This window comes from Hydra viridissima, unplaced genomic scaffold, assembly GCF_058129835.1.
Source record: "Hydra viridissima isolate aposymbiotic clone 2 unplaced genomic scaffold, HvirCarnegie_v1 scaffold_2, whole genome shotgun sequence".
In the NCBI taxonomy this organism is placed as follows: Eukaryota; Metazoa; Cnidaria; class Hydrozoa; order Anthoathecata; family Hydridae; genus Hydra; species Hydra viridissima.
This window is the reverse complement of record NW_028324301.1, coordinates 25017162-25043018: the sequence shown is the minus strand read 5'-3', so window position 1 is coordinate 25043018 and position 25857 is coordinate 25017162. Positions and strand designations below refer to the sequence as shown.

At 28.9% G+C, this 25857-nt stretch overlaps 1 protein-coding gene and 1 pseudogene across 1 annotated transcript; both read right to left on the bottom strand.

The window, feature by feature from the left end:
* Window positions 1-9514: 9514 nt before the first annotated feature.
* On the bottom strand, window positions 9515-12486 carry LOC149892585 (uncharacterized). The gene is made up of 5 exons (XM_090080705.1): window positions 12359-12486; window positions 11751-11813; window positions 11445-11621; window positions 10912-11025; window positions 9515-9708 (listed from the first exon to the last, which is right to left on the bottom strand). The coding sequence occupies exons 1-5, from the start codon at window positions 12372-12374 to the stop codon at window positions 9689-9691; spliced, it is 390 nt and encodes a 129-aa protein (XP_089936831.1). The 5' UTR covers window positions 12375-12486; the 3' UTR covers window positions 9515-9688.
* A 10309-nt stretch (window positions 12487-22795) lies between these two features.
* On the bottom strand, window positions 22796-24304 carry LOC149892584 (uncharacterized; annotated as a pseudogene).
* Between the last annotated feature and the right edge of the window lie 1553 nt (window positions 24305-25857).

Genomic DNA, 25857 nt, shown 5'->3' with positions numbered 1-25857 from the left:
AGGATTATAATATACAGTTGTTTGATACACGCTCTCTGAGACATAGCCACGCAGAAACACAGTGTGGTAAGTTTCAGGAAAAAGAGAAGGGTTTCGAACATCTATATTATAGCCTCAAATGTGATTACAAATAAAATGTATAGAAGATCAGCCCACATTTCATTTGAAATAAAGCAAACGAAAGTACAGAGAGTTCTAAAATTTAAAGTGCAATATAGATTCCCAGAGCAATCAGTTATATGAAAATAAATTTTACCAATCGGCTTATCATTAAATTAGTTTGTACTAAAAACTGCTCCACTAACCAGCATTATAGATCAGAATATTACTTTTTTCCAGTTACAGTGATGTCTGGCCCACTGTGCAGTGGTTTATAGTTTCTAATGAAGACTCAATTGAACTCAGTTGACTGTCACTAAATCAGGTACCGGACTGCATAATACTATCACTAGACTAAAGTGACTCATTGATAGTTCATTTTAACATTCAAATTTTTTACTAACCTTATAACTTTAAAGATAAACCTAAAATCATTGAAATGATTAAAAATATTTTTTTTCACATTTTTAACATAAAACTACTTTTTTAATATATCATAATGTAAGAAGATGGTGGGTGACACAACTTTTTTAAAAACTATTTTCGGAATCACCAGAAGTAAAATGATTTAAATAAATGTTTCACTTGTGTAATCTGTAGCCTTTTAGAAATAACATACATAATAGTTATTCAAATTAACTTCATAAACTTTATTTGCAAAAGTATCTTTGTAATTAAATTATAAATGTAAGTTATTTACTTAAAGTTTACTTTTTTAGTTTTGATTTTAGAAATATTAACTCAAAATATAATCTGACAATGTATGAGTGGTGTATTCTTTAACATAGTATAATATAAAAATAAAATCCTTTTCAATAAAAAAAAGACTTAAAACTTTTCACATTTGTTTTTATTGGATATAATCCAAATAAAGCGTAACCTCCAAAGCTGCTACTCCTATTCAACTATCAAGGGGCTCAGCCACTACTCTTACCCAGATTTGAAATTAATTGTTCGAAAGAGTGCCATAAAAACCTTTTAGAAGGAACATTTTGCACACCTTGATGAAAAAAGATAAAAAGATCTACTTGACCATCCATAAAAAAAAAAAAAAAAAGTTGATATTAATAGTATTAAACTAAATCTGTAAAAGCAATCAAATCATTTTTCCGTTCTCTGGCTGATCCGAGAAACAAGCATTTTATAATTGATCATTATTGAAGTCTGTAAAACCTCTAGTTAAAGCAATTTATTAAATAAGATTTTCATAAAGTTTTGTTCTAAAAGAAATTCAGGTAGATAACTCTATAAAAAAAATTAACACATTTCACGGAAACTTTCCAACATACAATAATTTGTACAGATAAATAATAATCATTCAGTCAAACATAAAAAGTAACGAACTCTCCTTGCTGGATTCGACGACATTTCAAGAGAAACCAAGAACTCTTACAAATGTTTCCTATTATAATTAACAAGAAATCGCAATAAAATTCGTATAAAATCCGGCTGATGAAAAGGTTTGATTTTTTCTGTATAGTCAAAGAAAGGAAAGACTTGAAAAGCAGATTCATTCTCTGCAGGTCTTTAAAGAATATCAACGTTTCTGGCCGCTCATCAGGCTAAATCCGGGACTCTTTAAGTGGTTTCAACTAGTGATTGATCACACTAAATAATAGATGAAGTTCAATTGGCGGGAAAATGTCTAGAAGAGCTGTCAAGTCAGACTTATCAATATCAAACCATGTGCAAGGGTGTGAGCTAGCTAGATATTGAAACCAGCAAGAAAGGTTTGCCTACTTCATGTTATTTGACAAATGAAAATCAACTCCATTTAAACTAATTAAAGAAAGGATAATTTTGAGTTTTTTTATCATTTTCTGGCATATCCTCAGCCAAAGTTAACAAGGAATTGGGACTTAACTTCACTATCTCTGGCTGTCTGAGGTGACAATGTCTTTTTGCCTTGTAGGGATCATTTCGTCTAGTGGAGGAGTAGATGAAATGCTTGAATTATCCTCTTGAATGCCAAAACTGACCTTAAGAAAACCACCTTCACCATCAATTCTAAGCTTCACTAAAAAGTAATTGTGAATATGTTGTTTGAATAAAAGAAAATTCAGAAGGTTAGAAAGATTTTTGCTGTAAACCACATATTGCTTTCGCTGCTCTAATTTGTCACAGATATATATGTGTGTAAGAAATTGTCAGCCAATTGTTTGCCGATGCTAATAAACTTTTCTTTTAACTTAGATTAACAACTTGAGCATTTATAGCTTGACTTATTGTTGAAGACAACTATTTAATGCAACTTTTTGACAATCCAGCGTTGTTTCGAATGTAGACAAAATCTTTTGGAGTCCCTCATCAGTGCAATGAATGCACTCTCAGAGATATGTTCTCTCTGAAAATGTATTTATTGCAACTAAATGGAACGCCTCCTTTGGTTTTGTGGAGTTGCAGAAGTTTCAAAGAGTGGGTTTGGAGTGCCTTTAAATAACTAATTTGACAAATAATGCAATCACAAGGCTGACAAAGTGTCTCTGGTCTCACCATTACAGTTTTGAAATCATATAACTTTGGGAAAGTAACATTCTCACCCTTACTCTTCTTTCCTAAAGGAATTCTGCTGGAGTAGCTTAATCCACTTGGTATCTTTGGGTCAGAAAGTTCAGATGTGAAAAAAACGATGATTCTTTTTGTTCAATTAAAGAACTTACCAGTTATTGTCAGCACTTTTATGATAAACACAAAAAAAAATAAAACATTTTGAGAAATATAAAGAAAAGCCACTTGAAATCTACCTTTTCCCAGATTTTAAGAAATTTTTTAAAGGTGTTAAATACTGTAAGGATTTTACAAAATTTTGATGTTAATTGACTAATTGGTTGTTTATACTCCAAAAATTATATATTTAATATTTTACATAACTTTTTTTTGAGATCATGTTTAAAATTTTATTTGTCTCTGTTGATTAAAAATATTAAAATTTTAAAGTTAAGTTTTTTTCTCAGTGTCATGAAAGATTTCAATTTTTTTGATTTTTCTTTCCGGAAGGTGTGTACATTGTGCCCTCCAAAGGGTACTTCTGGTACTCTTAAGAGTAATTATTTTCAATTCTGGATAAGTGTATCATATTCAACTTGTTTAGCAATCAGTTGCATATGTTTGTTAATGTTTCAGCTAAAGTAACTTCCAAAGAAAGAGTTAAGCTGAATTAACATTATATTTTGCAACTTTTTTTAAAAATTCCTCAGACTTTTTCAAGTACTTATTTTTCATTCCCATCACAGTGCCTCATGGTCCATATTCTTTGTTAAACTAACAATTCTTTTCTTTAAAAACCTACAAATTATTCGTAACTTACCATACACTAGGAGATGACCTACCAAATTTCCTAGCACTTCTCTTCAGGTTAACTTTTGCGGGATTACATCAAATTAATTTCTTTTAAACCACGTCAGTTTGTAACCGACTTGCATTCAAATGATCCAATCATAGAAACAAAACATTATTAACCTGTTCACTTTCTTTACTCTCTAAACCATATATTTAAAATGTCTCTTGACAAAGTTAAGGCTCACCATACATTATTGTAGACAAAAATATCATCTAAGTCACCTATCGTCCATTCTTTACAAATTCCTAATGATCAAAACAGCCCATTACAGGTTCGATTTTACTATCAATGTTTTGTTGAGAGTACCCATTATGATTTAGTCATGGTCCTAAAATCATTTTATATTGGTCTCGTCCTGAAAATCTTTTTAATATTCTGCTCTTGCGCATTTTGGTATCATATACAGTGTATCTTTTTATCCATTGCTTCACTTCAGTTTTGTACTCCATTCAACACCGTCAAAACCTGCTTCGTGATCTTTCTTTTTTAATTTCAGTTTTGTTGAAATTTTCCTTGTCAAAAACTGTTGTTCCACGAAATGAAATTGTTTCTAAAAGTGAAATTTAACTCCTCCTTGTAATATAATAGAAATCACCACGTACATTGATGTAGAGAATAAACACTCACGATCGCTGATGTAGAGATTAAACTTTCCTTTAAATGTTAGCGTATTAGGAGAATTTTAGCATTTAGGCTCATATTTGGAAAACTAAACTTTGATTTCAGATTGTCTTTGAACATTTCGTATCTACCATAGCTATTCCAACCATACCATTGACATTTAAATTAATAATAGATAGTGCATCACTATCTTGATGTGAAAAGTAAGGCTAGAAGGATACATTTATTTTCTTTCTATAGACACGAGATCCACAACGTTTTGAAATTTTTTTGTTATCAGTATTACCGTTTTGGTTTTTTAATTTTTTTTTTTAAATATTTATCTTTTATTATTGTTAATGTTTTCATCAAGCTTTAAACTTTTCTCTGTTAATTTAAGTTGTTCTTCTGTATTATTTTCATAATCTGTCTCAGTTTTAAATTTTTTTTTTTTTTCTATCATGTTTTTCAGGCAGGGTTTTTGTTGTTGTTGTTGATGAAGTTAGTTGAGGTTTCTATTTTATTTTGAAATATTTTTATTGATTATTGTTAGTTATTATCTTTGTTATACTTTTAAGTTAATGTTACTACAGCTATTCACGAAAGTTTGAACGATTGCAGAATTTTCAAATCTAATCTTCGGTTTTTCTTGAATAAAAATCTAACGGAAATAGATATCAAAATAATTATTTTTCCAATTTGGTAAATAGGTTATTTGTTAATAGAATAAAAAAAAGTAGGTTTTGACTCATTACCGTTTACTCAGAAATTTCATTAAAAGGTAGGTGATACAAATTAAGAGGTTTCACAAAAGTTTAAACGATTTTATTTAGGATCAATTATTTGCTAATTAATTGATAAATCCGCTGCGAAATTTTTTTTCGCAGCAAGTATATCAATTAATTAGCAAATAATTGAGTAGTTCTCAATCAAAAAATTCATCACAACATCATCAGGCAGCTTTTAATTCAATAAAAATCAACTTAAAATATTGTGAGTTTCAAATTAATTTCAATTGCGTGCAAATGGGTCGAAAATCAGTTTCTAGTCACATCAAATGTCAAGTTATTGGTATGGCGCGGACAAAAAATCACACAAACGTTCAAATAGGCAAAATACTTAACATTTTTGAATATTGCGTTAGAAAAACCATCAAAACCTGGGAACTAACCAAGGACGTCTCCGACATGCCGCGTACTGGGAGACCATCCTAACTCAGCGACCGTGACAAAAATGGTATATTCAGAATGAGCAGAGAAAACCCCAAACTCAGCTACAAAAAGCCAGCACAAATCTTCAACGACTCAAAAAATAATCCAAAAGTTAGCAGAGAGTTCGTGAGACGAACATTGTCGGACGAAGGTATTGGAACGTACATAGCTGCTAAAAAACCTATTCTTTCAATCACGGATAAACGTAAACGACAAGTGTGGTCCAAAGAAAGGCTGGACTGGTCTTTAGAACAGTGGACAAAGTTATTTGGAGTGATGAAGGTAACTTTCCAGTTGTAAACCGCAAGGGAAGAATCTATGTCAAAAGATTTGCAACTGAGAAATATTCAGACAGGTTTTTGCAACATCGTCGACAAGGCGGTGGAGGTTCGGTTGGCATCTGGGGATGTTTTTCTCACAAAGGTATAGGCTTCTGTGAGCTGTATGAAGGCCGAATTAATCAATACACCTACAAGAACACATTGGAAACGTGTTTAGTTCCATCAATCAGACACTTGTATGGCAGAAGCAAGCAATTCATCTTTCAACAAGACGGGGCTTCAGCTCATACAGCACACTCAATCAAAGAATATTTTTTGAAAAAAAAGTTCAATGTGATGCCCTGGTACCCTAGATCACCAGATCTCAACCCAATCGAAAAAATTTGGTCTTGGATCGACAATCAACTGACATACCATGAAATTCAATCAACTCAGCATTTAAAGCAACTTTTGAATGAGTACTGGCTGAAGGTACCTCGCGTGATGTGCATGAAATTAGTTAAATCAATGCATAAACGAGTTTATCTTCGCTATAAAAACAAAGGAGGACACTTCAAATATTAATTTTGCTTTTTTTTTCATTATTTGTTCGAATGTTGCAACTCGTTTAAACTTTTGTGCTTCATATTTTTCCTAGATTTTTTGTAATAGCTTTTTTCTAACTAAATATTAAAATTTTTATAACATGTTCATATTCATTTTAAAGCTAATTACTTTTCCTTTAATAAATAAAAAAAGTTAAGTCGATATCATTTTACAGTTTTTCTTTATTAAACAAAAACCAAACATACTTGATAAAACTTCTGCAATCGTTTAAACTTTTGTGAATAGCTGTATATTATAAAATTCCCTTTTATCTCTTATCATTTTTATGATTAACTATTACTTTTATTATTTATTGCTTTTGTTAAACATTGTTAATTCTTTTTATTTGTGTTGTTGTTATTTGTGTCTTAAAATGCTTTTTATAATTCAATGTTGTAATTATTAATTATCTTTAAGTATAGTTATTGTTGTGTTGTTTATTTTGTTATACGTTTGAATTGTTCTTACTTACTAAAAATGTTCATGGATTTTTGCAGATGCCGTAAAAAATTCCGTGATCAAAAGAGTCGTTATTGCGAGTTCGAGCATAAGTTTTGCTTAAGAATTCACCACTTCAAAAAGATGTCATGAACTGTATTTGAATGCATAAAGTTGAGGAGTTTAATACAAATGTAATTTAAATAAGTAGAAACTCCTAGCATTTTAACCATTTGTACTTACATTTTTCAGCCACTCTACTTGTAGGACAGATGTAATATTACTTATTAACGTTTTAAATACGTATGTTTGATATTTGTGCTTTTGCATTTCTATTTAACGGTTTTATTTATGAAACTCTATAATCTAACTGATGCAAGTGTAAATATAGTTTTGTGTTAGTCCTATTTATCTAGTGATAACGAATAGTAATAATAATGTATTTCTCTTTCAATATTAATATGTACGGTGAGTGAAAACTATTTGTATTTTACAAATGTATGTATGAAATGAATAAGTATGTGTTTTCCTTTTATTATCCAAATAGATGACCATGTAGCTACAAATCTCAATCTTATAACATTCACAACAAACAGATCTTATAAAATATTCCTATGCATTAACTATTATTAACTTGATATTATTGAAGGACAATTAATAAGTAAATTTTGTATTAATTTTCTTTCCATAATATAGAGTTAATAATAGTTATAAAAAAAGATCATGAAGAAAACCGTTTAATATAAGCGTAGAAAAAAAGGTCTTAAGGACGCAATAAAGACTAATTTCAGATATCTCTAAATAGGCGTCTTACCGTCTCACATTTTAGACGTCTACGGAGAAGTTTTGAAAACCATTAAACTACCTAATAAAGACATCTTTTAAACGTCTTTGTGCCGGCTGGGAATACCTCAACACATATTTATTCATTTCATACTTGTATTTGTATCATACAAATAGTTTTGATGAAATATTAAATAACAAAAAAAATTTATGCCGAATCTAACCTCGTGAATATTTCACCATAAAGATGATCATCGCCTAAGAGCGTTAAATAACAACTTATTGTTTAAAATAAACAAGAAAACCAATCTATTGTTGCTAAAGCAAAATTAGTCGGTGATTCTGACAGCAGCATTTGAAGCTTATTAAAAAGGTTCAAGGAAATGGTGACTGTTAAAGATCTCGATGGCCTGGAAGGCCTTCAAAGTTAAATAAAGGAGAAACAATGTAACTTTTTGCAAGGTCCGATCAAATTTGAGGAAAATTGTTTGTAATATAACCAAAGAATTCAACGATTCTTTAAAGAATGTTACTGTTGAAACAATGAGAAATATGTTACTCGACATAAGCATAGGATCATATATGGCCATTAAAAAAAAAAATCAGTTTTGACCGTAAATGAAGCAATCCAAATGGTGCCGAGAAAAGATAAAAACTGGGAGAAAAATTGATGTCTGATTAATGAATAGACTTGTTTTCTAATTCTTTTGTCTAACTCTGAACATCACGCTGGAGAACTTTTGCCTTTGTAAAGGTTTTTTGACAATGAAACAAAATCCTATTAAACATCCTTTGAATGTTCTATTTCCAAAGCATACTCTTCGTTTGGTTTTTTTTACTCAGCATAAACTAATTTTAACTAGCCCATGAATACACAAATGAGAGGCTTTCAAAATCTACTTTAAAACATAAGACTTCAATGAACTCTAATGCTTTTCTTGTCAGTGAAGGTTCATTGTTAGAATTAATTCATTTCATCCTTGCAATGTCTCACCTGGGATATTTGCCAAATAAGCTGCAGTACTCTCCGTCGTGCCAAAAAGAAGCGCATACCTAAATATTTTAATTGAGGTTACTTCTTCAGTATTGATTTGACCTACGTATGGGAAAACCTTTTTATTCGATGATTTTGCTGATACTATTTCCAGAAACCATCAAGTTTCGTTAAACGATATTTAAAAGAAAAAAACATCAGTTTTAATAAAAGAGTTTGCTCTTATGGATTGCCTACGAAAAGAAAATTCTCTCAACTCTGTCACTTTAAAGTTAATGAAGCATAATATAATCAAAGCCGGCAGTTAACGAGTTTTCACTAACAGCTTTCTGCTTTTCTGTGATTTGATATCATGGATTACAAACCGTAGTCTTTTAAACAGCTGAAGAGAGATTTGTGATAAAGTTGGATTAATTGTTTTATTAATAAATTGTTCTTCGCTTCTCTTTGATTATTAGTTTCAATAATATATTTAAAAGACCCATTACCACTTTGTCAATAACATTAGTCACATGGCAATCGCAATTATAAACTAGGTTTAAAGAATTGTATATAAAAGACCAAACCATTTTTTTTAATTAAATAATTTGCCAAATGAAGCTCTGAACCCTTTTTCAAAGATAGATAAGGTTATTGGTAAATTCAAAGCACACATTTTATAAATAACTGATGTTATGCAACTCTCCTTGAATTCTGTTACAAAGATGTTACAAACATATATCTAAAAACTTTCTTCTTGTCAAAATAATATCGTGTTGCCATACTATTTATGCTCATCTTTAGCTCAGTAATGTTCAGATTAAGAATTCCTCATATTTCTTTTCAGAGAATGATTTACTTTTTGATTCCCATGCTTAGTCTAGCAAGGCACTAACTTTAGTATTGGAAAACACGTAGGTTGAACGTTAAAAGTGCTCTCACGCTAGTCTAGAAAAGCCTTGTAGCAACATAGTTACTTTTTACATGACTTTATACATAAGAAAAGGTAGCTCAATCATAAAGTTCTTTTGTGGGAGAACATGTTAACTCATTTTTGTTTTTCAACTTTATCATCAGACAACCTATGTATATTATAATTGCATTTACAATCAAAAACTCCTCCTTTAACGAGCGAAAATAAAAATAAATTGCTATACAGTGAGCGAATTTTCAAAAAACGTAAACAAAAGTCAAAAAAAGAAAATCATTTTGCGCTTTTCTGTTAACGTTAGAACAATCAGGAAGAAAACTTTACAACCATTATTATATTATCACATAAATGTAGTCGTAAGTTAAACAGTTGTTGCAAAATAAGAGTTACAATCTTTGGTAAGTTAGCAAAGAAACACCGTGAGTCCAAAAACATTTCCATCAAGAGTTATCTACAGCAATAATGACCTACGAAAAATAAATAAGCTTACAAATATGCAACTCTTAATTAAACTTTTTGTAAAAATATCAGCAAATATTTTTTAACAAACTCATTTTATCCCTCTTTAATTTTAAAGGATTTATTTTCAAAATAAGATATTAATTTAGGAAACAGCCGGAATATTTTATTAAGGTTTAGGTTATATAGTATTTTGGGTAAAAAATATTTCAAAAATTCTCAAAGTCCATATGACTTCTGAAATTATTAACAGAGTTTGAAAAGAAGGTGTTTTTGATAGTTACAAAGAATAATAATCATGTCAGGTTTAAATCTGAATTTCGTTTTGAATTTAATTTGTTCAGCTTAATGATAATTGAGGTTACTATTCACAACTTTCAATCTGAGGATTATTTTAGCTTTATGATCAAGAATACATAAAACAAAACTACATAAAACAAATAAATATGTTCTTTTGAGTTTATAAGCCAAATTTCCCTTTTTATCAACTTGATAAAACTTACATACTAAGAGTATGCTAAAACAAGAAGCAGTAGTCAATCTTTTATATTTCTTGTAAATCTGATTTAGCAGTAGTCAATCTTTTATATTTCTTGTAAAGACAGATTTAAAGAGACACAAAAAGTTATAAGCCAACTTGAATCTATTTTAACCCCGCTACTAAAAGGATTTTCAAAAGTGCTCATAAAACTAAGCTTAGTTAAGTTTTAAAAGGGCTAAATAGAAAACTTTTACAAAGGTTTTAATTTTTTAAAAGTGGCTGATACAGTGTACAATTTGCAACGAGTTGACTAAGCTTGGAAAGCAGTTTGAAGAGCAAAATATACATCCAATACACGCTCCTTGCATAAAATAACAGGAAAAGCACACTCCTAGTTTTAAGGTTAGTAAAAAGTAAAAACAAATAAAAATAGTCGAAGTCAGCCTGCTGAAACACCCTGGTCAGTTTTGATTATTATAGCAGCAACCTTACCATATTGCGGCGATAATAATTGTTTATCACTTAAATAGCCAGGTAAAGATGATGCAATCTGATGAAATCTCAATATTATCTGGATATTGAAAAGATAATGAAAGAGAAAAATAGCTCGTCTTTTATTATTGTTGCTAATTAGTTAATGTGTAGTCTATTGCTATTGGCTCAATTTTAAGTTGGCAAAATCTCAAAGAATAAAGTTCAAGAAATAAAATATTTACAAAAATATACTTACAAATACAAAATAAAATACCAAACAAAATTGTAAATCCAACTCCAGCGGATGCATAAGTTACATTTGAAGCTTTGCCTTCAACATTTGTAGAGTTAACTTCTGAGTTACTGTTCCCTAGAATACCAACTTATTACAAAATCATCTTTCTTGGACAAAAAACTCAGTGTCAAGTTAAATGTGAAAAAAAAATTTCAGAAAACAGTTTCCCAAATTTTCCTTTCGTGTGATTTTACTTGACACTGAGTTTTTTTTATCCAAGTAGATTTATCTTTATAAAAAACTTCCGAAGGCTTAATTCAACGTTAGTAATTTTCTTTGCCAAAAATATTTGTGGAAAAATATTTTATTAGAAATGTCTTTCACCTTAAATGTTAAATAACTATCCGCGTCAATCATCAACACCAATTTACAAAGAATTTGGAGCTAAACTTTCTCTCAACAAGTAAATATTTTACGTTGAAAAAACGGTTAATTTAAAGGTAGTTATAGTAATTAGCTGCTTAAAAACTTATCTCGTTAAGTGTGAAATATACCTGGACAGTCATAAAGACTGCAGTATTTATTTTCAACTAAAACCGCACTACTGCAATCGTTCCTATTATACAAGTCATAGATGCAGTAACGGGTCCTAACTGATTTTGGCGTATCGTAAAAGTAGCCAAAACAACTGGTGGAGCATTCACTCCAAGAACTCCAGCTTGTCAGGAGGTCTGAAAAAAAAAATAAGCGTCATAAATGATTTTTTTTGAAAGCTCGACTTTAAATATTCAAGAAATAACGTTTTGAAATAGAGTGAGATTTTAATTTAGTAAGGAATAAGCTAACATCTTTAATCATACCCCCTGATACAACCATAATAAGTGGTATTAAAAAACCGCCAATCAGTGCAGTTCGTCGATATGCTAAAGTTGAAAATAAAATAAAAAATGCTAAATTATAACTGCATAAAATTCATAACAAACATTTACTATCGAAATTTACTTTCACTGTTATGCGGTAGTAAACTCTGAAAATTTCAATAGTAGTTGAAACTCTTTTGAATCATATTCAGATAACGCTTATGTAACTCGATATTTTGGCCGCACGTAAGTTTCCAAATATTATTTTCTAGATTGTTGCACATTCTCATCGAGTAAAATTCGTGCAATTACCAAAAGTAATTGCAGGAATTTTACTCGACTTCTTAAACAAGTGTTTCAGAATAGCTTTTTTCTAATTGAGATACTAAGCCAAAAGTTTAGGGAAAGTAATGTGGTTGGCTACTGTCCTCGGCATTTTTATAAAAATGCTTTACTATTGAAAAAGAAAGTTAAATGATTTATATAATATGTAATATACTGAATGAGAGAAAAAGGTTTTCGAACAAAGATCCAACTGAGATAAAAAAAAATTAAAGTTTAGAACAATCTTCTAAGGTAAATGTTTCACAAAAATGTTTTTAATTCACCTTTGGTTGTTGCCATCGTCTTTTACTTTCACTTTGATATATGAAATTTGTTCACAATACTTCTTTGTCAAACGATCCTTTTATAGAGGCTCTGAAAACATATTTGGTGATAATACTTATGTGAAAATGAAAGTTATGAGATTTGTCTTCATCAAAATTCCCTTTATCAAGAATCCTGCTGCTCTATTTGGGAAAAAAAGCATTTGATAATGAAACAACTAATAAAGACATTTTTTTTGCTAATGCTGCATTAGCTAGTTCTATAAATAAAGAGATTTGTTAATGATTCGATTCAGTTAATTGAGACAAAGTTAGAGAACTTTAATTTTCTAAATTATTTCACGAAAATACTTCATTTTAAACAAGTTTTAAAATAATAATATATCAAATGGACATTTGATATTTTTAAGGAAATGCTCTGAAAGGATTTTTTAGAAATGTCTCGGATATGATTCTCGTGTCATTGTAAACTCGTAAACCTGCAACACTCTGGAGAATTACAAAGTTTTTTTTCATTTCAGAAAAAGGGCTCACCAAGAAAAAAAGTAAACTGTCAAGTTGTTCTGATATTATAATAAAATTTTTTCTTCTTTTTCTAGAAAAAACGGAAGTATTAAACATCGAAATGAAAACTTAAACACCTAAGAGTAGTGTTTTAAAAACAATTAAAAAACTTTTATAATTAGTCATAGCTAAATTAGAAATGGGAAAAAATGTAAAATATAATTATATATTTAGACAAAAGAATCTAATTTTTAAAGAAAGGGAAGTGAATGTCTTTTTCTAAATAATCATTGCAACATCTGTTAGACCAGAGGAGAAAAGGCACCCGAAGAATGTATCAGAGACAAATAGTTATAACTGTGAATGTACGCTGCTCTTTGATGAAGAACTTTCAAAATGTACATGACATTTTCTGTCCGCAACGTTAATTTAAGTATTTTGAAAGACCGCCATCACTGCAACAGAGGAAAACATTCGCTAAGGAGAAGTGGAAATCTGATGACCACGCTTTTCTTTCAGCGAAAAATCCTTTTTTTAGAGGGTTTTACAATTTAGCAAAATTAAATTGTTATTTTAAATAATACTGAGCTACAACTAACTACTCTATCAACAACAACTATCGCAACAAGTTTCGTTTTCGGAACTTTAGCCGAGTGTTTCCTATAATTTAAAACTTGACATTCTGTGATCAAAGATGTTAACATCTTTGATAAGCAGGTGTCAGCATGTTGACATCTGCTTATCATTCTCAATAAATCTTTTTGTGCTTCCTTTTGTAAACTTTGTCAATTAAGCTGTATCGACAATTCTTTTTTTTTTTTTCTAGGAAAAACGGGAACGTAAACGAAACGGAAACTAGCTTTGTAAGAATAATGGGTTTATAAAAACTTTTATAATTAATTATAACAATGGATGGTTAATAAAAGGGAAAAGTAATCCAAAATAAAAATTTAAGTAAGACTTATTATACAGAAAAATGTATATTCCATTTCGTAACAAATATTTTTCAGTTTTTCATTTACTAACATATAAATGAATTGAGAATTAATAGATACGAAAGATACGAAATAGATATAAAAGATACGAAATAAAATCAAGTACCATTTAAAGTATCGGTGAAATAAAAATTGTATTTTTCAATTGAAATTACATTTCATAGTGAGATAGAAAATAAGGTCAGCAATATTTTTTTTGGTAAGCCTCGAATTTGTAACTTTGCAGCCATTTTAAAATTTAAGTCAGCTTAAAAATTTCACATTTTATTTACGCCTTAACAATTTTATTTATTTTATTGTACCTTAACCAGTTAAATTGCTGTTTAAAAAACTTTTAAAAAAATTAAATCAATGGGTTCAAAACTGCAGTGGTTCTCAATATATTAATATATTTAATGAGTAAAGGGAATTAGTTCTCTTTATTCGTTATGGTTACAAATTACACGATATACTTTCTTCCTCTCAGATACTGTATATATGGAAGTGTTTTTATTAACTAATTCTCTTGCAGCTCTTCTTTAAACAAATTGATCATTGTTCGTTTTATCAGATGAGGCAGAGGTTCAGCTTGCTTTCTTATAACCATGTTTCTTCTGACAACTTCCTTAACTATTGTACTATTTTTTGTAAATTAATATGTAATTAATTTGTTCAAGTTTTTACAAGCATATCGAACAACCAATCGTTTTCAGATAAGGTTCATGGTTTTTCTAATCTCTTCTTTTTACGCTCTGTCCAGCACGGGTATCCAATTGTTTTCTCTTCTCCATCTGCTGGCGATGTTCACTGGGTTTTATATAAAGCCCAGTTCTCTGGAAATACACTAGTATTGAATAAATTGCATAAGAGCATCTTGAAGGATTTCATTCTTTACCAAAACTTCTTTTAGAGTTATCAGTTAAGAGAACCCCAATGCTGCTGCACAAAAGCTGAGACAAAGACTGCAAGAAAATCTAAATGGTAATGATAGTATAGTCCTGAAGTTGCCACAAAATAATACTCTTTGATGAAGAGTTTTCAAAATCTACATTTTATTCACAGAGCCTTTTATCACTGTTTCAAGTCTATGATGATGATGATGATGACTATGATTATGATGATGATGATGATGATGATGATGATGATGATGATGATGATGATGATGATGATGATGATGATGATGATGATGATGATGATGATGATGATGATGATGATGATGATGATGACGATGATGATAGTGATGATGATGATCCATAATAGTATATTTAAATATTTATAGCAAAATCAACAAAAAAAAACTAAAAAGGTCATCATTGAAAGTAATAATGGAAGATAGGGAATTGGAAGAGAGCAAAAATTATTTATCAAATGTCATTGAAAAAGGTAAATAAGTTGAATGTATTTAGTAACTTGAACTGAATTACGTTTTTTTCATTCCTTTTAAAATTCGGGTGCATGAATCGACAACTAATTGAACAATATCTGCATTATCCTAAGAAAAAGTCTATATTATATATATATATATATATATATATATATATATATATATATATATATATATATATATATATATATATATATATATATATATATATATACAGCTATTCACGAAAATTTAAACGATTGCAGAATTTTAAAATCTAATCTTCGGTTTTTCTTGAATAAAAATCTAACGGAAATAGATATCAAAATAATAATTTTTTTTTATTTTTCTTTATTAAACAAAAACCAAACATACTTGATAAAAATTCTGCAATCGTTTAAACTTTCGTGAATAGCTGTATATATATATATATATATATATATATATATATATATATATATATATATATATATATATATATATATATATATATATATACGTTTTGTAAATGTAAATCACTGCATATGGAATAAGCTCTGTGAACGTAACCTTTATATATTGCGCTTAAAATTTTGGCGTCGTGATTTGAGTGAGGTTTAGGTTGAATATTCGTAATGGCTTCTTTTCTGTAAACTTTAAACCATAATCCAGCGGATTTTTCTCATAACTGTGAGGGTGGCGTTTTAATTATTATTTTATTTATTTTCTTATTGTTTGAAGTAAAGGGTAAGGGGAAGAGGAAGGTTTGGGTTTAGAGTTTGTTGGATAAGGTATATGGAGGTTGGAATCGAGGTTGATGGTATGGGGAGCACTTTTTTAGGTAAGGGCGAGGTGTGGGATAGTTTGGTTAGGAATGGGCAAGGTTTAATCTAAAAGGGCTAAACTTATAATTGCCGTCCTCAGTATATTCTATAATATAATAAAACTCAATTAATGTTCTATTTATTTGTAATGGTAGCATTCTTATTCTTATAACTTTTATATAATACAAATTATATTTTAGAAAAGTTAAAAACGTCTTTTCTCAGTTGTTTTTAACTTTTCTTCTTTCCGTTTTATCGTCTACTTACGTGATAGATTGATGAATCATCGTGTATAAGCCTTTTCCGATCGTTGTTTTTAACTTTTCTAATTGTCGCTATATCGTTTACGAGTCTTCGCGTTTACGTTTTTTCTCAGTTGTTTTTAACTTTTCTACTTTATCATTTATTGATGTGAAGAGTGGACGAGTCATCTTGTACGTGTCTTTTCCGATCGCTGTTTTTAACTTTTCTCATTATTGCTTTACCATTTACGAGTCTTCGCGTTTATGTTTTTTCACTGTTGTATTTAACTTTTCTTCTAACACTTTATCACTTTTTTATGTGAAGAGTTGGTTAATCATCTTGTGTATGTTTTTCTATCGATCGTCGTTTTCATTTTAGTTCTCCCTCCTCACATAACAAATAAATATTTGTATTTAGAGAATTCGTATTATTTGATGTTTTTTCTTTATATATATATATATATATATATATATAGAACTAGATGCATCTTAGGGAGACAGTATATACTTTACTACTTTAAGGTGACTCTTCGAAAACTTATAAAATTACGTTAGGTGGACACTCACTCGAACTTCTCCTGGTATTACACATTACTTTATATCGGTTTCATACTTCTCTTTTCCTCGAAAAATATAAATTACATTAACGTTTTTTGTATATCTTTTATTTGGCTTATGGAAAAATTATTCCTGGATCGACCACATGGTGACAATATTTAGTCACCGTAAGTAATATTTTTAGAGTACATGTAAATTAATTCAACTGACTCAAATAACGATTTGGCCGAGTTTTTGGAGGATCTATACTTAATACACACCACCCATCTGAAATCGTTTCAAATTATAACTCAAAGTTCAAACGAGCAAGGAAATTTTTCAGATTATTAGTTCACTTAAAAATAAATTTAGCTAAAGAAAATCTCAGTAATAAAATACTTAAAATGTTAAAAAATGGCGAACTGTAGAAAATTTTCGAAATTTTCTTTATAGAAAAGTGAGAAGATTTTTTAATAAATAAAGGTACGAAGGATAGAAAAATATCTAAAGTAAATAAGATATTAAAATTACGAAAATAGTACGAAGTATATATATAGAGTATAGTACGAAAATTTATGAACACTTGTCAATTCCAAGTCATGAAAACATTTTCTTCTGAGTTATCTGTCTCAAATGATGAGAGTTCACAATTCGGGTTTTAACTTGCATGGGCTCCAAATGAAATTTCTCCCCAAACTTCTCCATTTCTTTTCGCCCTAAAAGAAATGGGAGAATGTTATGACCCACAGTTTCTGCCGATAAAACAAATTATTGGAATTTAAATTTTAGCGTTATACTTTTTAAAAAAAGGTGAGGAACTAGTTAAAAAGGATCCATCTACAAAAGCTTTTATATACTTTGTTATACACTATATACTGCTTTTAGAACACTAAAGTATATGCTTGCAAAATGCTTTGATTGCTTTAACTTTTAGAAATGTAAGGAACTGTTTTAAATAATGTTTACTATGTTTTACCAATAAAGTAAAATCACATCACAAGATGGCAGGAGAAAACAGCCAAAATCAAAAATAGCTCAATTACCTGAGTTTATTATCTTTCAAATGCAATCTTGCTAGTCTCATCACATAATTTACATTTACATTTCTTTTCAACTGATTTTTCTAGATAGAATATGCTGGAAGTATTAAGATAAAACGTTTGGAAAATCCAATTTTTCTCACCTATATCGCTCCTGTTTAGAAGTTTGCATTTTGGATTAAACATTGAACTCTATTTTATAAGGTTATCATATATCTGATATCTTAAGAAGATGGCCCTTGCCTTTATTTCAATGTTTCAATCAGCCTGTGGGGGTGCAGTAATCAACTCAAGTTCCTTGAAACTAATGATTTTTGGGTGAGTCATCTACAATAATCAACTACAGTAATAAAAGCTCAAACCCTAACCCTAACCATCCAGGATTGAATTGATTGCCCATTGGTAAACCATGTATTTTATTTAAACAAATTAAAATGTTTAGTATAAAACAACATTTATGGGCTTGGTTGTCTGTTAAGTATGTTTTGACATTTATTAGACTTTTGCAAATCTGAAGCATTTTATAGATCTTAAAGCCTCGTAAGAAAGTTAGGCTGGTCAATGATGTTTTGAATTAAGAAGAACATATTCACACTGATTGCACTTAAAACCTTCAGTTTTGATGGCATTGCAGTTAAATGTAACAAGAAGGCTGATGAACATGACTTGCATCACTATCTAACTTACCTTGGACTCAGTTAAACACTGACAGTTAATAAATTCTTTCTGGTTTGAGTTAGTTACATTTAATATTTCAAATGCAAGTACAAAATATCAAACCTTATAATAACATAGGCAACAGACCTTTGGCTAACTGACATGATTGTTTCTGTGATCCTAATGCACCAGGTTCATCTTTGTTCTCAGATATTTCTATATTGTCTAATATAACTAATAAATAGAAAACTTAATATATAATAGAAAAATGACAAAAAAAAAAAAAAACAGAAAAAAAGGAGACAATTGAGCTTTTTCTTGCTATGTACAAGTATGAGTGTTTAATGTAAGGTTGTTCACAGAAGCAAAAGTTGAATTTTCGATAAAAAAAAAAGTTTTCGAAACTCTATTTTTGTTTCGGTAAGCTCGAAATAATTTCAAACTAATTAATTTTGCATCGAAACGATTTTTTCATTTCGAAATTGTCAAATTTGTTTCGAAATATTTTTGCGATTTCGAAATTCTGAAAATATTACCGAAACGATTTTTTATCTTCGAAATTCTAAAATTTGCTTCGAAATATTTTCGTGATTTCGAAATTCTAAAAATATTACCGAAACAATTTTTTACTTTCGAAATTCTAAAATTTGCTTCGAAATATTTTTGCAGGGATTAGAACCCCAAAAGTTCGTTTACAGGGATTAGAACCCTCAGGATAAGATAGGGAGTTGTTATTTTGTGACATTTTGTGGAAAAGGGAGGAGAGGGATCTGAAAAGTTTTTGCGTGACATAATTTGCGAATGACCACTTACATCTACACGGTGAAATGTTTCTTATAAAATATTAGTCCTCTCAAAGTGAATAAAACCTACCTATAGCAAAAGCTACTTAAGTGTTTTTGTCTACAATTTAAATTGTAAAATTTGAACGCAGAGTTTTTAAAATTTTTACTATTTAAATTTTTACTTATTGATTATTGAATGAAGATGCTTAAAAGCATCTTCATTCAATAATCAATATGATGGAGGGAGATACTATATTTTAATTTCTAATTTGATATGAAAGGAAGGGGGGTAAATATTTTATTCCGGCTCTGAAAAAACTACATTCTATTCAACAGTCATATTTGCTTTTGTTAACAAAATAAAATTAAAAAGATTTATAATGTTCAATCAAATAAAAAGATATTAGAAATACATGTATAAGTACTATTATTCAACTAAATCGACTTTTAGTCGATTAGTAGAAAATCCAAAGTCGATTACATCGACTCTTAGATTTTTAAAAGTCGACTAATTTCGACTTTTAGTCGATTTAGTCTAAGTCGATAACAACTTTGAACACTTTTTAATTTTAAATTTGCTTAACGTAAGTTTAAACTTTAGATTTAGAATTTACATAAAAGTACGTGCGCTTTTCATAAATGATATAATTATGATATTTAAAAGTTATAATATGCAATTCCTTTAAGGCCTGTAACGCAAGTATATGAAATCATTGTTGCAATGTAAACGGCTAATTACTCTCTTGGGATTATTTAGATGAGATTTACAACAATTTCAAACAATTATATTTATAACTTAGCAATCTTTTTGTTACGTAACTCAAAATTTTAGTTTGAGCTGTTGAGGCGAAATCAAGTTATTAGGTTTTAAAGATTTACTAAAAACACTTGCTTTACAACACATTTTACGCCATTACGGATAGTAAAATTAAAAAAAAAAATAGCTATTTTTTATTTTATTTTAATATAAATTTATTCTCATCAAAAAAAAAAAAATCATAATTTTGATTACGAAAAAAAAACTTGTTTTCAGTTGTGTGCCACCTTAAATTTACCGAGATAGTATTATTTTGCCATATATACATATATATGTATAATATATCTATATACATTATACATATATATGTATATATGGCAAATTATTATATATATATATATAATATATATATATATATATAATATATAATATTTAATTGTATAAATATATAATTATTATATATATATAATATATAACATATATACATATATATTATATATGTATATATATATATATTATATATACACATATATAATATATATGTATATATAAACACCCCGTGGTAAATTACTTAGGCACCCGGATATTTTAATATTATTATGCAAATAAAATATAAGGTATTAAAATTACTTTTTGGGATAAATTTAACTTTCCAAAATTCTTTTTTTTTCTTCTTGTAATTAATTTCACTTTTCGAAATTCTGTTTTTTTCTTTGGAAATTAACATCAGTTTTCGAAATACACTTTTTTTTTTCGAAGTTAATTTCACATTTCGAAGTTCTGTTTTTTCTTTCGAAGTTAATTTCACTTTTCGAAATACACTTTTTTTTTTCGAAGTTAATTTCACATTTCGAAATTCTGTTTTTTCTTTCGAAATTAATTTCACTTTTCGAAATACACTTTTTTTTTTCGAATTTAATTTCACATTTCGAAATTCTGTTTTTCCTTTCGAAATTAATTTCACTTTTCGAAATATACTTTTTTTTTTCGAAGTTAATTTCACTTTTCGAAATTCTGTTTTTTCTTTCGAAATTAATTTCACTTTTCGAAGTGCAATTTTTTATTTCGAAATTAATTTCACATTTCGAAATTCCTTTTTTATTTTCGAAATTAATTTGGCTAGTTCGATTATCTTCATAAGTTTTTATAGATTTCGAAAAAAAAGAAGTATTTCGGTACCGTTTTAATCGAAAATTTTCGAAATTTGCAATTTCGATAATGAACCCTAGTTTAATGATTATACAATTCTTAAGGTGTTTATGAAAACTTTCACTATTAGTTTTACATTTTCCTAATGAATAAATCTAAAAAATACCATTTTCAATGAAACACAACACTCTTTTTAAACTAATTTTAAAACCAAGTAACCGTAATTAATCATTTTAAGGATGAAGTTATGGGAAAATAAGGTTGAGCCTCAAGCAAGCTAGGCTCAATGAGCAATAACTTCTTGTTAGCTTACTTGTAAAACCTTCTAAGTATATTTTTAATGAGAAATACTGAGTGTAAATTATGGACTTTGAATGTAATTTTATGAAAAAATTAAAATATGATCCAAAACTTCTGAAAATTGACTAATCAGAATGCATCTTTTGCATCAAAAAGTATGTTTTTTCACTGAAACTAGTTTAATTGCTCAATGAAAAATTTGTGATTTAGACATACACGGTTTTCCAAAGTAAGTTGAAAATGTATATCTAAATCAGAAAAATATCAAAATCAGAAAAATAGAAGATAATTTGTTGCAAAGACACATGCTCATTTTTTAAGTCATGTTTTCTTACCTTTAAGTACTCTTTTTGGATACACTTTTCTCTCTGTTACAACTGCTATAAAATAAATAAATACAAAACTTTTTAAAGGCTGTTTAGAGCAGTTAAAGTAAGGGAGCAAGCAAATATAAACAAATAGCAAGCTGAATTATTAGGAAATTCTTTTCTTCATGCTAAAACCTTTCCAAGAGAACTGGTGAGATTACTCTTCCTTAACTATGGTAAAAGTAATATCTATGTTTTATGGCAATCATTTTTTTCTCTCTTTATATTGTCTATTATAAAATTATTCAAGCAAATTATCATCTGAGCAAACTCTGTTACAATAAAAGAAACTGAATAAGCTTTAATTAGATGCACATAATATAAATAGTATGCTTTTGATATTGTTAATAAACAAAGGAAAATGCTGACCTTTCAATGGTATTAAAATTCTTTTACAATACATTTATTCTTTATTTCTCCTGAATTAGAGGAGCTAGGGCTAGATGATTTAATATGATCAACTTAGCCTGCTTCATGAATATTCATTAACATTTGGCCTGTTGTTTTTATTTCTAACGAACCAGGAGCAGGCTAGTAAACATTCTGATTAATTCTCTCTGAATGCCCAAAGTGGTTAAAGATTAAGGTTTTTTTCCTATTCAGATAAATGCAATTTTGTTAAAATTGTTGCAATACGATGGCGGTTCTGAGTGGTATTGATGGCACCTTTTTTATCTTAGCGTATTAGTGTCTCATTAATGCAATGCCAGCCACTTGCGTGGCTCAAGCTGTTTTTTGTACTTGCAAAATTGTATTGATTTTTTTCAGGAACTCCAGCATTTCTTCTAACCACTTTATTTGTTAGGTAGTGCATTGCTTTGATCCATTCTGGTGAAAAAAGAACAGGAACAAGGTGATCACCACCTTTCCCTTTTTGATATGTAATAAAAAATTTTTCTGAATTGAATTCAACTAGTTCGTCTTGTTTATCAACCCATTCTCCTTTAAATGCTTCATTCTATTGATATAACTAGAGTCGAACTGGTTCACCACCATGTCTAGCACTAAATATTGTTAGACATGTGGCAGTAGCTTAACTGATGGAAGTAAATGAATTCAATGGATGCTCATTATCGTCAATTGAATTCATGATTTTATCACATTCTTCAATTAGTAACTGAACATCTCCCTCATTTGGCGGATATATTGGTTTGCGCAGGTTTGCACTTTTATGATAATTCAGATTGTAGTAGGCGTCACCAAACAAATCATCTTCATGCAACTTTAATACTTGTAAAAAATCAACCAATCTTTAAGATCTCAAATCCTCTTTTTTTTTTTTAAAAAAAAAAATAACCAATTAAAAAATTTGCTGTTAATTTTAGTAAATTCAGTATGCTGATCTTTAAACTATTTTTTTGTGATTTTTCTGAAAACTGGTCTGAATCTTCATTTGGTTTTTCTGATATAGAATTGATTGCTTCTCCTACTAGTATGATTACTTATCAGCAATACATATCACCTGCATTATTTAAAACATCAGTTAATTTAACCTCTGTCAGTTTGTTAAAGATACTTCTAAAAGGGATGTATAATCTTGCTGTTAGTGGCATACACGCACGCATTAATCTTCTGGTCTCTGATACTTTATTTTTCTTCCAATTAAGTGCACTATAAGTTCTAGCACCAATCATTAAGATAATTTCGTCAGATTTAATGTTATTCCCAATATCATCTAGCTGCAATGTACTGAGAAGGTTTATGAAATCACTTGGATACTTCTCAATATGTTCGCTTAAACATATAGAAACCATTGGCAGCATTAGATTTTCTGCTTGACACGCAAGTTTGTGCCGAGCTTTATATTTTTTGAGTAGAAACCTTTGCACCCAGAACACATGAGAGGTAGCTCTTCATCTTGACTGGTTGACTTTCTTTCTCTGATAAAGCATGTTTTACCTGATTTTACAAGTGACATGTTGTGATTTCTAATAGCCTATTTTCTGAATAGCTCTATTTTCCTATTCTGATCTTTGACATTCATACTTAGCAGAGTTGTTACAGAAACTTCTGTAGAATGCTTTCGAAGTATGTGACGCTTCAATCGAGTCTGAGGAACTTTGCAGAAAAAGTAAAGCCTTGAAGGCTTTTTGTATTTTTATTTACTTTTATTAATGACTATAACTTCATCTGACACTGAACCGCCAATTCTAAAATCAACTGATCTAGAAATGTCCATGTCAATTTCATCATCTGTTTTAATGACGTCTAAATGCCTTTCTGTCATAATGCTATAATCATTAAGTGGAGTAATCAGATTTTCTACTGTTGCATCATTAAAACTATCTTCAGACAATTCTTCATTTAGAGGTTTTTGTGGCGCAGAAGCTGTATTTACTGCATATGAAAAATGAGCACCAATCATGTCTGAATTAATAACTAGGGGATTCGGATTTTCTAAAAAGTCAGATCCCAAGCTTTCGATGGTAGGAAAGAACAATTCCATTAGGCCTGGTAAGAAAGCCATATTTTTTGTGTTTGCAATAGGTGACAAGCTCAGATATACATTTTCAACTTGTCAATCTTGTATATACATTTCAAACTTGTCATCTTTTAAACCATCTTTAATATTAGAAGACTTGAGAATGGCATTGACAGTTGAATGATAATGATATCCTACCTCTGAGTCTGAGTCATTAAAGACAGGAATTTCACATAAAGTTTCTGTACTATTATTGACTTTAGTACAATATCTAAACATTTTTATTATACTTCTGTACCATTTCTTTTATTACACTTATGTACAATTTTTTTTATTATACTTCTGTACTATTTCTAAACAAAAAAAAATTTGATAAAAAAATTTTTAAGAATGCCCTGCTAATGCAATCCAGGCAACTCAAGCTATAGTTTTGAGTTTATTTTGTACGTATCATACAAAACTTTTCATAAACACACAAAATGAGAATTTTGGCCTACCTTTAACATATTAGCTAAGAAAATTTATCCTTAACAATATTGTTAAGTATAGGCTACATTAATGCATTTCTGTTTAAATGCATGAAAATTCTCAATTGTTAGTTGATAACCTCATTTCTTAACTTTAAATTTACAACAAAATTTGTCTGGAGATGATTCAATGGATGTAAGCATGAACTCTGAAGAAAATTTTGTACAAAATCAACTCAAAATTAAATAACTTTATAAACTTAATTTTTCTATTTTACTTGTGTCACAATATGAATATATAAGTATATGAAAGACACATATTGATGTTTGATAAAATACTTTTCTCAACGAAATACTACATAAATAAACCAAAATAAAAACTTGAATATTTGTTACTAGGTTGCTAAGAGGACTTGTACTGCTAAATTTTAAGTTATAACTTATTTGCGTACAGTCTAATTGTTATCAAAAATGACTAAAAATTGGTCTTGAGGAAATGTTGGAATATACTTCTAAGATAACCCATTTATTAAAGCCATTTAGCAGATTTTTTAACTAACTTATTTAACTGACTTAATAACTTAGTTTTCATTGAGTAATTGTTAGACATTAAATTTAAACACAAACTATAACTCAGAAAACTTTAACAAATTTGATGAAGGATGATTTAACATGAAAAAATATTACAATTATGGAACTTTTAAAAAGTTAAATAAAAGCAAAATATGTTTTGTTGTATCACCATAGTCATAACTGAAAGAACATTTTAAAAATTTTTTGTCTTTACTAAAGTAAACTTCTGTTTACTTTTAAATTTAACAAAATAGAATTAAAACATATACCTGATCTCAGTCTCCATGTTAATAATCTTTGTAGCAAAAAGACAAATATGGGCTGCATTAGATATTGTCACTTCTTTTTTAATTAGAGGTGTATAAATCCTTTTAAGCATTAACTTACTAGACTAGTCAAATAAAAATTTAACTACCTCTGTATTCTAAAAGAAAGTCACCTTCCTGAAACTCAGCTGATGCAAATATTCCAATTCCTATACTATTTAAATCCTAAAGAATTTAAAAGAACGCATATTTTTAAATTTATATAAATTTAAAAATATGCGTTCTTTTAAAT